Source organism: Chlorocebus sabaeus, chromosome 2 (assembly GCF_047675955.1).
Source record: "Chlorocebus sabaeus isolate Y175 chromosome 2, mChlSab1.0.hap1, whole genome shotgun sequence".
Taxonomy (NCBI): Eukaryota; Metazoa; Chordata; class Mammalia; order Primates; family Cercopithecidae; genus Chlorocebus; species Chlorocebus sabaeus.
This window is the reverse complement of record NC_132905.1, coordinates 26,343,333-26,358,690: the sequence shown is the minus strand read 5'-3', so window position 1 is coordinate 26,358,690 and position 15,358 is coordinate 26,343,333. Positions and strand designations below refer to the sequence as shown.

Below are 15,358 nucleotides of genomic sequence, written 5' to 3'. Positions count from 1 at the left end.
TGTCCCCGCAGTGTCGTTTGTGCAGTCTTACCTTCCAGAGGTTAATTACATGGCTCTGAATGAACCTTCCTGCCTGGTCCCTGGGCTGATTTTAATTACCATCCTTTGCCTGTCTGAATAGGGAAGACGAGAGAGGAACAGCTAGTCTGGCTGTTGCATGTAAAACGTACCCAGAAACAGCAATTCACACAAAAGTCCCCTTTGTTTTTTCCATGTTGCCAAGCCCACCGACAAAAACTGCATCTTGGCAGATTTTATTGTTTGTTTAGAAAGAAACAGTTCACCCTCTGTCTGGGGAGCCATTAGGTAACTGCTATGCAGGATGTTCTGTTTGTTTAGTTTAGTCTTTATTATTATTATATTAGTTTAAGATTTTGACTCTTACAGGTTTATCCTGGTGGGGCTGGTAGGAATCACAAGCATTGAACATTCGTGGACTCCAGTAGATTATTTGCTTGTCTGCAACCAGTCAGAAGTCATCAGTAAATATCAGAGAACAGAACTGGCGGTGGTCTTCCACTTACTTTTTTTACTCTTGTGCTGCATTCGGGAAGAAATTTGATAAGTACTCTCATATTACAAGGGTTGAGTTGTCTTTGTAGTTTTAATTTGGGGCCAATATCTGAGGCCTAGAATTGCATGAGCAGAGGCTGGAGGGCATGTAGCAGAATTTATTGTGGTGTGCAGTTTGCAGTTATTGCTTTGGTCTTTTTCCCAGTTGGAAGTCCTAAGCAATAGGATAGCACATTTGTGGGGAAAGAACACTGTCCTGGCATTCTCAGGGCTCTTCAGGGTTTTAAAATTTGGTTCGTATCTACTGTTGTTTCCTACGCAAAGGGCAAATATTTGTGCTTTGTAACAAGTTGATCTGGTAGCCTGGAAAATGGACTCTTTTCTGAAGAGTGGTAAACAAGAGGGTATATTGCTTTGATGGCAATTCTCTGGCTTACCTCTCCACAGATGACTTTGGACTTCTTGAGAGTGATGATTAAATTACAGTCATTTTTCTACTTGCCAGTCCCAAAACTTGCCATGTGCTAAGTAGTCCCATGCCTTTGCTCATGCTTTGCCTTGCGCTTGCCTAGCCTTGCTTCTCTGGGGCTACCTGGAATACTACCTCTCATCCTGTGAGGCCTGACTTAAACTTTATCTCTTCCCTTTTGAGTTTTTTCCAGACTCATCACCTCAGTAGGATGTGTTGTTCTAGCACTTTGTACATCTTGGCACTTGTCACATTGGATTATAGACATCTCTTTATGAGTTTGTCCTTCCTGAGGGGTGATCCCCATCAGGGGAGTGGTCAGAGCAGTGGCTTTGTCACTTACCAATTGTGTGTCCTTGGGAAAGTTACCAACCTCTCCATACTGTTTCTTTTTCTGTAAAATGGAGATAACAGTAGTGCCTATCATACAGTACCAAAGTGAGGAACAAGTGAGATGTTTAATAAGTCTTTAGAACAGTCTGGCACAGGGTAAACACCTGATAAATGTTGACCACTATCGTTATAAAGGTACTATGCCTGGCAGATATTAAGCACTTAGCAAATGTCAGGTTAAAATTGTATGTATCATCTGCCACACAGATATCTGTGAATATTGAGTTCAACAAACATTTTTTTCAGTTTAAAAAATATTTCCAAAACATTTTGAACAAACACTCAATAAAACCACATTTAGATGGGGTGGGCCTAAATAAGACATGAGAGGATAGAGCTTTAGTTTTTTTTTTTTTTTTTTTTTTTTAAAAAAAAGAAGAAATAAGTAATGATAATACAAAGCAGAACATTGAAAACAGCTATGAGAGAGGCATGCTTCTGTGGACACGAAGAGGAGGGAGCGCTCGCTTCTGATGGAATAATCAGGAAGGGCTGCAGAGCTGCAGGTATCAGCAGTGGCCTCTGAAGGGGGCCTTTGATATGAGAGCATATGGAGGTGCCCCAGCCTGTGGAGATGGAAGTGTGGCTGGGTGGTGTAGCTGGCCAGTGTCTAGGAGCCAGCATTTGCTTCACAGAAACTCTTTATAGAGTTCCACAAAAGTGGCTTTGATGTGGACTACCAGGGGACTACCCTCCATACCCATTCCTGCACTCAGTTAACCCTACTGAAATGTTACACTTTGAAGCCCCATCTCGGTTTGCCTTGGACTTGGTTGGCGATGGATTTGTGCTGCCCAGGTGAGACTGAAGTTGGCCAGGTTTATGTTGCTGTAAGAGTACTTACTCTGAAAATTCCTGGATCTTATTCCTTCCCATTTCCATTCATGTTCTCACCTTCATCTGTATTTGTTCCAAAGCAAAATTCATTTGTTCATTTGTTCACTAAATGTTTATCGAGCACTTGATGTGTTCCTGATTCCGGGAACCAGGTGTATAGCTGTGAGCAAGCCTGACAAAGCCTCTGTTTTTGTGGAGCTCACATGGTATGAGTGTAGGGAGAAACAGTAGATACATAAACAAGAAAACTATCAGAGAGTGGTTCTCTGTTTAAGAGAATTAAAATAGAGTGATGTGAGATAGAGTGGCTGGGAAGTCAGGTTGGATTAAATAGTCGGGGGAGGCCTGAGTTCTGGAAGAAACCAGCCATTCAGAATGTTCAAGAGCAGGATGGGAAAAGAGCAAAAGACATAAGGCAATACTGAGTTTGACATATTCAAGGAACAGAGAAGAGGCCAGTCTTGTGAGTGTACAGCTGGGGGGAAGGGAGAACACAGAGTCAGGGCCAGACCACACTGGGCTCTGTGGGCCTTGGTGAAGAGGTTGGGTGGCATTGCCAAGGTGAAGGGAAGTAATTGGAGGATGTAAGCCGGGGAGTGATATCGTAGCCTGACCAGCGTTTTAAACAGGGCATCTAGCCGCTGTGTGGATAAGGGACTGGAGGGGCAAGAATGGAAGCTGAAAAGTTACAGCTCGAATACAAAAGGCCTGAGTTTTGCATTATGACCATGTTACTGTATTATTCTCAAAACTTGTTTGATCAAGATTCAGTGGGTATGGGTTTTATTGTTATTACTGTCTTTTAACTATGAAATTTCTGAAACTCCTAGTAGGCAGAAAAACCCCAGTCTAAGTCTTGAGAAAGCTTATTGGCAGATTGTACCAGATAGAAAAAGAATCCTCCTTCAAACCTCTCATCCTTTTTTATTTCCTCCTCTTCTCTTATATCCATCCTCTTTGGTCAAGTGGAAGATAATGTCTGATCGTGCCCTTGAACTTTATCTCAGTAGGACCTCCTGGAATATTGTTTGGGAGGCCTGCTAACAATCAGAAATAACAAATGACTTATCAGAAAACATCACACCCAAGACAGTCCTGATTTCCAAGGCAAGGGTTCTCCAGCTGATGCTTTAATCCCTAAGCAGGATTTGTTTTTAGTTTCAGACTTTGTCACAGGTCCAGAAAATTGAACGTAGGCCCAAGGGGCTAGAGGGAATAGATCAGAATGCTAATTTGTACTTTTACTCAGTGATATCCAGAGCCATGCATAATATAAATATTTTTGAAGGTTTTTCTGAGCTAAATGTATTTTGACTGCTTTTGGCCTTCCTGCAATCAGATAAAATTGCATTTAACCCAACTAAACATAAAGTTTCACAGTTTGCAAGCTTAAAAAGGGGTTGGATTTCCGTAGCAAGAAAAAAGGTTTTCCTCTAGCCGGAGGCCTGTTATCCATAACCATTCAGCTCTAGGACTTAAACGCATTGCTCACTGACAGTGTCCCCACCACCTTCTAAACAGCAGAGATGGGAAACATAACTAAGAATCAAAGAAGGGGGGAAAAATAATGCAGATAAAGCGGCAATAAGCAATTGAAATTGGTGAAGCAGTTTGCAGAACTGGCAAGCAGTGTGGTACCCAGTGGAGTAGTGGTGTCTGCTGCCTTAGCATTCAGGGAGATTATAAGTCAATCAGGGTGATTTAGGGAAAAACATACTGTGACATGGTTCATATTTTTCCCCCAGATGTTTTTCTGTTTTCTCTTACATACTCAAATTGTCCAGTTAATTAAGGAAAACATTGTAGTGGATTTCTTTAGTGAAGCTTTTGCTGGCTATGAGATTTGAGAGCAAGATTGTATAGCTCTTGGCACAAGATGGGAAAACAGCACTTTCCTGTATTTACAGGCTCCCAAATCTGGCATCAGTGTTTCTTCAAATAGTATCCCCTCCTTGTTCCTCACACCAGGGCATAAAGGAGAGCCTAGAAAAATCTTATTCATTTGTGGTTCAGGTATCACAAATTAGTCAATAATTTCACATTTCCCTTATCCACATATTTCCCTTACATCTCACCCAGACAGAGTAAAGAGTCCATGTTTCAAGATCTATGCCGCCTGCCATGGCTTGCCTCCTCAAGCTCGGTTTGAATTGTGTCTATAGAATACTTACATGCAAGGGCTCTGGAAGTATTTGGTTGGATAAGATCATTTCCTTCTTTTTTCTCCCTCATTCTCTCCCCTCATTGAAATAATGGGGGATTATGGGAAAAAGTAGAGTTGGAGTTGGGCACTTCTGCCACCAGCTTTGTGACTTCAATCAGACTAATTAACCTCTCAGAGCCTTTACTTTCTCGCCTGTGAAAGATGTGAGAATTACATGAGGATAAATGGAGCAATTACAGTGCACAAACTATGTGTTCCATCAGTTTATTTAAATTTAGCAAGATTTACTGAGTATCTGCTGTATATAGCATTGTAGTAGACTTAGGGTGTAGAAAGATGAATGAAGCAAGGTGCCTGCCTTTTGGGAATTTGGCTTTTTCTTAGCCAGTGGAAGAGAGGAACAGTGAATAATCAGGTATCAACAGGGTAAAGGGCTAGTTTCAAACCTTCTACTTGATTCTTTGAGCAGCTGCCATGAACTAGACCTAGGGTAAGGCCCGTCACATATTTTCATTTACTCTTTAGAACTTATCCCCGTTTTGTAAGTGAGGAAACTGAAACACTGAGAGGGAGGATGACACAAATATGCAGCAGACCGTGTCTTCAGATGTGGCTTTACTTATTGGCTGTGCTTAAGAATCCGTTACCAGATGGATCATCCCTTCTTGATGACAGAAAACTAGGTGTTTCCTTAGTTATCTTCCTTGGTGTGCCTCAGGGCTACCTAAGGGCAGTCTCCCTAGGACACAGATTGTGCACAGGAGGTAGCATGAATTACTAAAAGCATCATTTCACCTAAGGAGAAGGAAGCCTGGTTTTTGCCTTTGCCTCCACTGCTGCATAGCTGTGTGGTCTTGGCTGAGTCACTAACGTCTTGAACATCAGCTGTATGGTGTGGCTACTGAAAGTTTCCTATCTGTCTCAACGTGTCTGACTCCATTAAGGGAAATGCAGTAGCTTTCTGTGCATCCCATGTCATACAAATAGAAGATATTTTATTGTGTTGATTATTCCTTTTAAGAGGGAACTATAAATTCTTTATAAGTAGTAGTTTCATAAAAGCTTAGCAAGGAAACAGGAATGTTTTGAGGTCAACATGAAATGTGACTGATGAACATTCCAGCGAAACATCTTTTGGTGCATTGGCCTAGAAATGTGTTTTGGCTTGAATGAACCGCTGACCTGACTTAAGATGGCGTTCTCGTGAGTTGTCTAAGTACCACACAGAAGGAGAAAGAGCACAGGGCTTGGTTTCAGATGGTCTGTGTTCAAGTGCTAACACTGTCACTCACCAACTTTTTAACCTTGGATTTTACTTTGTCTCCTTGAGCTCCAGTTGATTCATCTGAAGTTAGAGATAATGATGCCTGCCTTTTACTTACCTCAGGGTCACTTTAAGACTTAAAAGAGATAATGGGATGGGAGAGCACCTTGTAAACCATAGATTGCTGCTTTTTTACTTACTTTGTTCATTCAAATAGTGGAGAAGTAAGTGTGGGAACGGGAACATTTTGGGGACCATTTTGTAACATCCCTCTCTCCTTTTGCTTCGCTGTTCTTGCAGGTGGATGGGCAGGTGGTAGCACTGCTGGTACAGAATCTGGAGCGCCTGGATGAGTCTGTGAAAGAGGAGGCAGATGGCGTCCACAACACTCTGGGTGAGAGGAAGGGTGCTTGCCATTGCCTGAGTTGCTTTGTGTTTGTTTTAGGACTTTGTGCTCATTTCCCTTCCTTCTTCATGATAGAGTCAACAGCAGGAGTGTTTTCCTTCCTTCTGCTCCCAAACTGCCTTCTCAGAAATGAAGACCTTTGTGTAAATTTCATATAACTGCAGCTTTGGTTTGGCTTGTAGGTAATAAAAGCAGAAATCTACTAAGTAGGTAACCTTCCTAGTCAGAAACCACTGGCTCTGGTTAGCAGGCCTTTGCCTCCAAAAGTTAGGATGAAGTCTATGCTGGTTAATTTTGTTTCCTTTGGAATGTGTATATTTAAACATTTTAAATCATTTTAAGTTGGTTTTTCTTATCACTTTCCTTCAATGGAACTGCAAACTTTTGGACCGCTCTGTACTTTTGTAGGACATTTGATTTGAAAAAGAGTTAGTGTTTCTTTCTCTTCGTAGGTATAGACTACCATGTAAACTGTGAGTTGAAATATTGCTACTACTTGACTGTCCCTACATCAGATTTTCATTTAAAATGATTCCTCTGTAGTATTTCTCCTCTTCCTTCTCCTCCTTTAATCTCCCCAGTCTTTCCTTTTGTAAAGTTGTTGAACCAATATCCTATTTAAAATTGTGTTTTGGGGGTAGCCCTCTTTATTACTGGTCAGTCTTATAAAACCAAAGATGACATATCTGTAGGCAGAGCTTGAGAAATGAACGAGGCCCAGTGGAAGCAGAAAATTTGATGAGAGTAGATTTTAATTTTTAGCTCCTTTGTGTACCACGTATTTCTGTTGTAGTTCTGGACTCTTTTCCTTGAGGATTATCATAAAGAAGGGGAAAGATGGGCACCTGGGGGGACGAGGAGGAACACAACACTCTGTAATTTGGGTTGGCTGTAGTCTAGAGCCAGAATTTGGCATTGCCATTTGTTAGCAGAATGCTGGATTTTGTGGTATCAAAAGTCTATTAACTGACTACTGACTGTCTGTTAATAAAAAGTACCAGCCTGCCAGTCTACAGAGATCTTTTTGCAGCTCGGCCAGCTACTAACAGCTCCGGAGATTCTTCCCTCTCTCTCGCTTATTGAGTGCCTGGTGTTTGTCAGGCACTGTGCTAGGTGCTAGGGTAGATTATGGTGAAGTAGGCATGGTTCTGCTCCTGACAGGGCAGACAGACAGGTGAGTCTTGAAAAGAAAGGAAAGACAATGCTGGGTGACAGATGGTATCATAGGAGTCAGTGAAAAGCACTGTGGGAATGAAGAAGAAGAGCCTCCAAGTTGCTGGATAGGAGCAGCTAGCTCCTGTGCATGACTGTGGCGGAATATGAAGACAGGTGCATTTTGACAGGTGGAGGAATGGGAGAAGGGCCTTCAGGCAGGGGAGTATCATTTGCAAAGTCATGAATGGGGCTGGGATTTGAGGAAAGACTAGAAATGGCCTGTGACAGTCAGAGGTGGGAGATGGAACTGGAGGAGTAAGTTTGTCCAGATAATGGAAGACCTTGTAAACCATGGCAGGAAGCTTGGATTTTGTTCAAGTGAACAATAGGAAACCATCTAAAATATAAGCAGAAGAATAGGATAAAGGCATGGAAGATTAAAACGAATGAGTTGATTTTTGTAGGAAATGGCAGAAAGTAATTCAGGGTGTCGTAGTGCTCTTCATCTCTCAGGGTTTCATTACTCCTCTGCTCCCACAGCTTCGTGCTTCCCCTGCCTGGTCATCCTTTAACTTGCCACTGTAGAGGCTGATGTGGGCAAAGGAGTGAGAAAGAAGATAGGAGGTGTGGTGATTTCTTCAGCCCTTTCTTCTTCAAAATTCACACCCAGTGTGTTCTGGGTATTGTGCTTAGGGAACACAAAAGTGTAGCTGTTTCATGATAGTAACATATTCCAGGATATGGAGTGGAAGGGGGGCTGAAAGAAATGAAACCATTTGATATTAAGGACTCCAGGTGATTTAAAAAAAAGTTCTCTTTTTCAGTATCATAGTCATGCAATAACTTTTTTTTCCTCCTAATTTTTAATTTTTCTATTAAGCAACACTTTGGCTGTTGTAGGAGATAGCTGGACCATATATATTTGCTTCCTAGTACCTGGGAGTTACCTCTGCCAGCATGACCTTTCCCCTCTGTGCATGTTATTTTGTTCAATTAAAAAGACCATGCTTGCCTGCTTTGCAATATTCTTGCTTCCACCTGATGCAGGGAAGTAGAACTGCAAATGGATGAATCAGGAAAGGGAGAGACTCTGAGTTCACCAGCCCCTGATTTTTCCCTAAGGCTTTTGCCTAGCTCCCTGTCTCTTTGGTTATGGGTTTCTGGGACTCATTCGGGACTGGGTGAAACTTCTTAGGCAGATATTCACCCTTTTGTGTGTTCTGCTCTAGTGTTCCCTATTAGCATAGAAAATCTATCACTTAGCCCTTTTGTGAGTTCCACCATTTTCAGTTATGAGTTTTACTTATAGCATAACTGGAAGAAGAAAACCACAGCAACTCCCTGGTTAATCTGAAAATGACAACCCAGCATCTGGCTGGGAGGAATGCAGGGAAGTGGGGAGAGGAATAACACGCCTGTCATGGGAAGCAAGCTGGTTGCAGACAGAAACAAAGTTGTCCTCCCAAATGACTGGTGTCTGTCTCCCTTCAGCTATTGTGGAAAACATGGCTGAGTTCCGGCCTGAGATGTGTACAGACGGTGCCCAGCAGGGTCTTCTGCAGTGGCTGTTGAAGAGGCTGAAGGTGAGTTTGGCTGTGGGGAACTGCAGCTCACACCTATCTTTACTCTGGGCGTGATTGATGCTGGGTTATTGGCATAGACTGTTATGCTGGGCCATATGATCTAATTTGGGAAGCTTCTGGTACCTCTTGCTTCTTTCTTCTCCATTTTTGTTTGTTTTAAAACAAGAGGCTTTAAAAATAGTCTTAGTACCTCTGAAAATACAAACATGTTATAAATACAAATTCATGTGATACAGAAGGTATAAAACTGAAAAGATCCCCTCTGCCGATCCCTTGTGGTTCCACTTCCCAGAGGCAGTCACTGTTAACAATATCATATCCATTTTCCCAGAAATTTTCTGTGTATGTAAGAGAGTGTGTGTTTCACAAACAGAATTATGTAATATTTTCTTATGCAAGTTGATTTTCTCACTGAACTAATTGTTGCCTAGTTAATACTCCACCACACAGATGTACCAGCATTAATCTCATCATTCCCACTGGTAAGTTTGTACTGTTATCAACAGTGCAGCTGTGAATACAGTAGTCCCCTCTTATCTGTGGTTTTGCGTTCCGCTTTTTAGTTACTCACAGTTAACCATGGTCTGAAAACAGGTAAGTATAGTATATACTAAAAGGTATTTTGAGAGAGAGACCACATTCACAAAACTTTTATTACAGTATGTTGTTATAATAGTTCTATTTTATTATTGTTGTTAATCTCTTACTGTGCCTAATTTATAAATTAAACTTTTTTTTTTTGAAACTAAGTCTCACTCACTCTGTTGCCCAGGGTGGAGTGCAGTGGCGTGATCTCAGCTCACTGCAACCTCTGCCTCCTGGGTTAAGGTGATTCTCCTGCCTCAGCCTCCCAAGTAGCTGAGATTACAGGTGTGCGCCACCACGCCTGGCTAATTTTTGTATTTTTAGTAGAGATGGAATTTCACCATGTTGGCCAGGCTGGTCTCAAACTCCTGATCTCAAGTGATCCACCCGCCTCGGTCTCCCAGAGTGCTGGAATTACAGGTGTGAAACACTGTGCCTGGCCTGTAAGTTAAACTTTATTATAGGTACATATATAGGAAAAAACATAGTAAATACAGAATTTATCTGTAGTTTCAGGTATCCACTGGGGGCCTTGGATCCTATCCCTCACAGATAAGTGGGGGCCTACTATATACAAACTTTTAAAAATACACATTTGTCTCAGTTTATCTGTATAATAAATTCATAGAAGTAGAATTGATAGGCCAAAGGCTATGCACATTAACATTTTTTGTAGTATTGCAAAATTATTCCCACTGATTTATCACATCCCACTGATAGATCAGCTGCCCCACTGATTTAGAGTTATCTGTTTCCTTCTGCTTCTAGCTAATCTGATGGTGAAAACTGGTATTATTTTAATTTGTAATTTTAAAATCAAGTGAAGTGTGTTGGCTTCTTGTTGTTGATTAGCCATTTGTATTCATGTCTTTTAGCTTCATGTTTATATTCTTTGTCCATATTTCTCTTGGATTGTTCATTATCTTTCCTTCTTAGCATAGTCCTTGTGATTGTCTTTTTAACAGTTAGTACTGTCTAATAGAGTCAATGGGGGAAAGAAGAGGCAAGAGCTCCTCTCAGAACAGTTTTAACCAAAGGTGTGATGGGAGGCAGTTTGGAACTGCTTATATGCTACTGAAATGGTCCTCAGGCAGGCAAGGATCCCAATGTTTTGGTGAGAAGGAGGCATTTGTTTGTAGCTAAAGTCATGCTCTAATTAATGGCTTTGCTCTGCTTCAGAGTGTCATAAACATCCAGAAAGTCTGGGCTGTATTAGGTCAGATTTGTCCTGCACCGTCTTGGCAGGGCTAAAGGAGAAGGTTCTGCCTAAGATATCATATGCTCCTTGGTTTTCTCCATTTCTGACACTCTAGTCTTTTCAACCATTTGTTCCCATTAAATCTATAGCCTTGATTTACATAATATATTGGCCCAAGGATGCTCAGCTAGCCCAGCTGCTACCATTAGTAGGTATGGGCACATTTGCCTAGCAGAGGTCAGTAAACCATAACTCCCTCCAACCCCCATCCCTCTTGCCTTTCAGTCTTGCATCCAGCAAGTAGTTAATTTGTGCATTGTCATTTGCAACTTCCTTTTGACCTCCTCTCTTGAGTCTAAATATCCTTTGGTTTTAGAACTAGACTTGTTTCTCATTTAATTTCCTTTACATCTCTCTAAACTCAGTTTCTTCTTTCCTCAGTATTCAACACGTTTTTATCCTCCCGAAACCTTGGGACATTTTGGGAGCAACAAGTGGAGGAGAGGAAAGTAGAGCACTGAGTTTTAAGGGGGTGGCGTAGATGTCAGGGAGCTGAGTTGTTGGGGGAGTAACCACAGGTTAGGGACGCAACCTTAAAATATACAAAATAATTCAATCTTTTTTTTTTTTTTTTTGTCTCTGTTATGTCAGGACAGATTTTTCCAAGTTACTTGAGACTTAATACTCATTCAGGGATCTTCATTAAACTAGAATGTCAGACCTTCTGCCTTTTGAAAGTTGTTGAAACTTCCCAGAGTCTTCTTTTTTTTTTAATTGGTAACATTGGAATTGACTTTTGAGTGTTTGACTTGGATGCCATTACCCTTATGATCATAATGAAGGGGCCCATTTGCTAGTTTAGCAAACTACTGACTCTTGCCACGTAGGCACTGCATTGGTGTGATCCTCAGAGCGTAAATAGCCATGTTGCTGTCTCTGAAACAGTTTTCAAGCTTTTAGGGATATTTAAACATCAAAATGCTATTTGGGTTTTTTACTGGTAAGCAAGTGCTTTTAGAAGAAAACTGTACTGCCCAGGCTTAATTAATTCTTTCATTAATTAGTTAATGAAATAATGTCCTGCTAAAGAGTGAGGCCAGCAAGAGGGCATGTCCTTCACAGCAATGCCTTGCTCTTATTTCTCATAATCTAGGGAAGTACTTGTTATAATCTTCACTCTCTTCAACATCATGGTGACTCTTAGTGAGTCCTGGACCCAGATCCTGACTTTCACTTACTAGCTGTGTAGCTGTGGGTAATGGCCTCTTAACTTTTCTGGCCTGTTTTCTCCTTTGAAAAATGGGGATCATACTCCCTGCCCTTCCAATCTCACAAGGTTCTTGTGAAATCAAATATGAGAATGCTTTTAAATTGTAAAGATGTTATAGCAGTGGGTTTCAGCTGGGGGTTTATATTAAGATCACCAGTGGAACTGAAAAAATAGATTGCCACGCTGTACCCTAGACCTACCGTCTCAGTCGCTGTCTTTGGTATATTTTAGAAATGTTTCAAGCACATGTGATTCTAATGTACAACTCTCACTAAGATCTACTTGTCTCTGGAAATGTGGACCTTCTTGTTAACCATTTTACTCTGGAAACTAATTTAAAACTCCATTTTCACTATGCCATTCCCCATTCAGAAACTTACCTGGTGTGATGCTGTGCCTTCTACATCAGATCCTATCTTCTCTGCCTCTTACCCTGGCCCAGTTTGACCTCTTCATTTTTCAGTTTTGAAACATTGGCCTTTGTTACCTTTTAGATACCTTTTTTTTTTTTTTTTTTTTTTTTTTAAACCTATCCCCTGCTCTGCAAAGGTCAAAATTATCTTGACCTCTGTGTCTGGCTTTGTTCCTGCTCCTGATTCTATCAGGAATGACTGGCTCCTCTCTTCCATTAGTATTTCTAAATTTTACACACCCTTCATGAAACAGCTTAAATCCCTAATCTTCACTTTTAGAACTAAAAGGAAATCTGTAAGTTCTGTTATAGATAAAAAATTTAAAATTGAGACCTGTCAATGTTAAGTGCCTTGCCCAAACCCCTGTAGCTCGTTAGAGATAGAACTAGGATTAAGACCCAAGCCTCCAGAATTTTCTTTATGCCCCCTTTCCATAGTACTTTGCCCCCAGCCTATACTGCCCACTTTCTTTTATTAAAAAATCAACCCCTTCATCTTTTTCCAATGGGTTCTCTTGCGAGAGTTAGCCTATCTGGGTTCTAGCATCTACCCGCAACTGTGTGACGCTCTTGGAGCATCTTCTCTCCATCTGTAAAGTGGAGATGACTCCATCACCTGGCCAATTTGAATATTCTTATGTGTGCTGATTTTCTTTCTCCAAATATCTCTAAATTTTATAATTACAAGGACTGTGTCTATGTCATATCTGTATCTCCTCCCAGCTGTTCTCAAACTGTTTCCCAACCAGGAGCATCAGCATCACCTAGCACCTTGTTAGAAGTGCACATTCTTGGGTCCACCCAGACCCACTGAATCTGCAAAGTTGGAGTGGAGCCTGGTAGTCTGTGTTTTTGTTTTTGTTGTTGTTGTTGTTGTTTTTTGAGACGGAGTCTCGCTCTGTCACCCAGGCTGGAGTGCAGCGGTGCAATCTTGGGTCACTGAAAGTTCCGCCTCCCGGGTTCACGCCATTCTCCTGCCTCAGCCACCTGAGTAGCTGGGACTACAAGCGCCTGCCACCACACCCAGCTATTTTTTTGTATTTTTAGTAGAGATGGAGTTTCACCGTGTTAGCCAGGATGGTCTTGATCTCCTGACCTCTTGATCCACCCTCCTTGGCCTCCCAAAGTGCTAGGATTACAGGTGTAAGCCGCCGCGCCTGGCCCAGTCTGTGTTTTAATAAGCCCTCAAGGTGATTCTGATGTAAGCTAAAGTCTGAGAACCAAGGTCCTAGAGTACTTATGTCTAGATTACTTGATAAAACCTTGCAATTTGACTGATCATCCCATATTTATTCAGTAATCCTTGAGTAATTCTTAAGTGAGTGACACATTGGTGACAGCATTGTAGTGTTGGATTTCTCCTTTTTGTACTGGTAGCCTAGCAGTATATAGAGATATTCATGGATCTCTTCATCCAACAAATCAAACCTCACTAATTTATTCTAATCAGGATAAAAACCACTGCAGATGATTACATTAAATGGATTAACAGGTAAGTAGATAACAGTAGTGTGAGAGATGCTGCATCACAATTAATGTTTTTAATGGGGAATACAAGCTTATTAGGATATTACATACTATTGAAAATAACAGCAAAACCAAGTGTTATTTTTCTTTTCTAAAAAACAAAATTAAGATTACCTCTTGTTACCCAGTTAAACCAATGCTTCAGAAACAGTTGCAGCATTCAGTTAAGTTGTATTTTATGTACAACTGGTTGATGCTAAAGTTCTTAGCCTGTATGACCAGAGGTTGGGATTTTATAGGGCACAATCTGCTTTGACAATTCTGCAGTACTGTAGATATGTCTGAACCTGCCCCATGTGTTCCAGGTACCAGAGGTGAGCTACAGATATAACCTGCAGCTTCTGGCTGTGGGTGGTAGCATAATTGTTTTGTACTTTCCAGAAAAGCAGCAGCTCCCAAAAAGGTGAAGTTTAATTTTATTCAAGGCTAGTACATGCTGAGTACAAACCTATGCATGACTCTATAATTACTCTGACAGCTGAAAGATTTAAGAGAGCCAGGCTCCTGGATAGAAAAGAGCCCTACAAGTTCCAAGTCCCGCTGATTAACTTTGCAAAATCCAAGAGACTATACCTGCTAAGTAAAATCTCCTTTCTCCTGATTTTGATTAAATGTCTTTGAAATTTGGCGGTTTGGTATTGTGCAATCTCTGGTTGAGATTTAAACAGAAATAAAATATCCTTTGTAAGTTTTGTCTTTGGCTAGACAGGAAAGATTCCTTTCTTCCCACCTGGCCTAATTTCTTCTATTTCTTTTCTACCAGATTAAAACATCTGGTTGTCATCATCATCATCATCATCACTAAGTTTTCACCATCTGATATGAGTTTCATGTATTGACTGCTCACTACGTGCTAAAGTGTTTTTCTAGAACCTTCTTTCCTTCCTTTCTTTTTCTTCTTTTCCTTTCTTTCTGTCTCTCTCTCTCTCTTTTTTTTTTTTAAGGCAGGGTCTCACACTGTTGGCCAGGCTGGAGTGAGTTGGTACCATCACTGCTCACTGTAGCCTCAACCTACCAGGCCCAAGTGATTTTCCAACCTCAGCCTCCCAAGTAGCTGGAATTTCAGGTACACACCACCACACCTGGCTAATATTTGTATTTTTTTTTAGAGATGGGGTCTCACTATGTTGCCCAGGCTGGTCTTGAACTCCTGGGCTCAAGTGATCCTCCCACCTCAGCTTCCCAAAGTGCTGGGATTACAAGTGTGAGCCACTGGGCCTGGCCACATACATTATTTCTAATCCTCACAACCCTGCCAAGAGGGTGCAGTTATCCCCAGTTTACAGATAAAGAAAGAATCCCAGAGAGAGGAAATGGTGTTGTTCAAACCACATGGGAACCACGTGGGAGAGCCTGTGAGCATTGGACCTTGGCATCTCTGAAGCCACCTCCTCTCGCCAAGCTGCTTCCCAGCTGGTACTGCTTTTAGGTTCTGAAGCATTGCAGAGCTCAGCGTTGGGGAGTTATCAGGCCTCATCATTTTGGTTTCCTGATTAGATTCTTCCTTCATGCCAATTTGTCAGTCAGAACTTACGTTTTAATTTAAAAATGATGAAGTTATCAGTCTGGTTTTTAAAAACTT

At 41.3% G+C, this 15,358-nt stretch overlaps 1 protein-coding gene across 1 annotated transcript in view; it reads left to right on the top strand.

The window, feature by feature from the left end:
- Positions 1-15,358, top strand: part of CTNNBL1 (catenin beta like 1) — a 183,080-nt gene that overhangs the window by 70,515 nt on the left and 97,207 nt on the right. The window contains exons 6-7 of the mRNA XM_008017862.3: positions 5,941-6,034; positions 8,693-8,784. Of these exons, the coding sequence (XP_008016053.1) occupies positions 5,941-6,034; positions 8,693-8,784 (186 nt within the window). The remainder of the gene's footprint in view (positions 1-5,940; positions 6,035-8,692; positions 8,785-15,358) is intronic.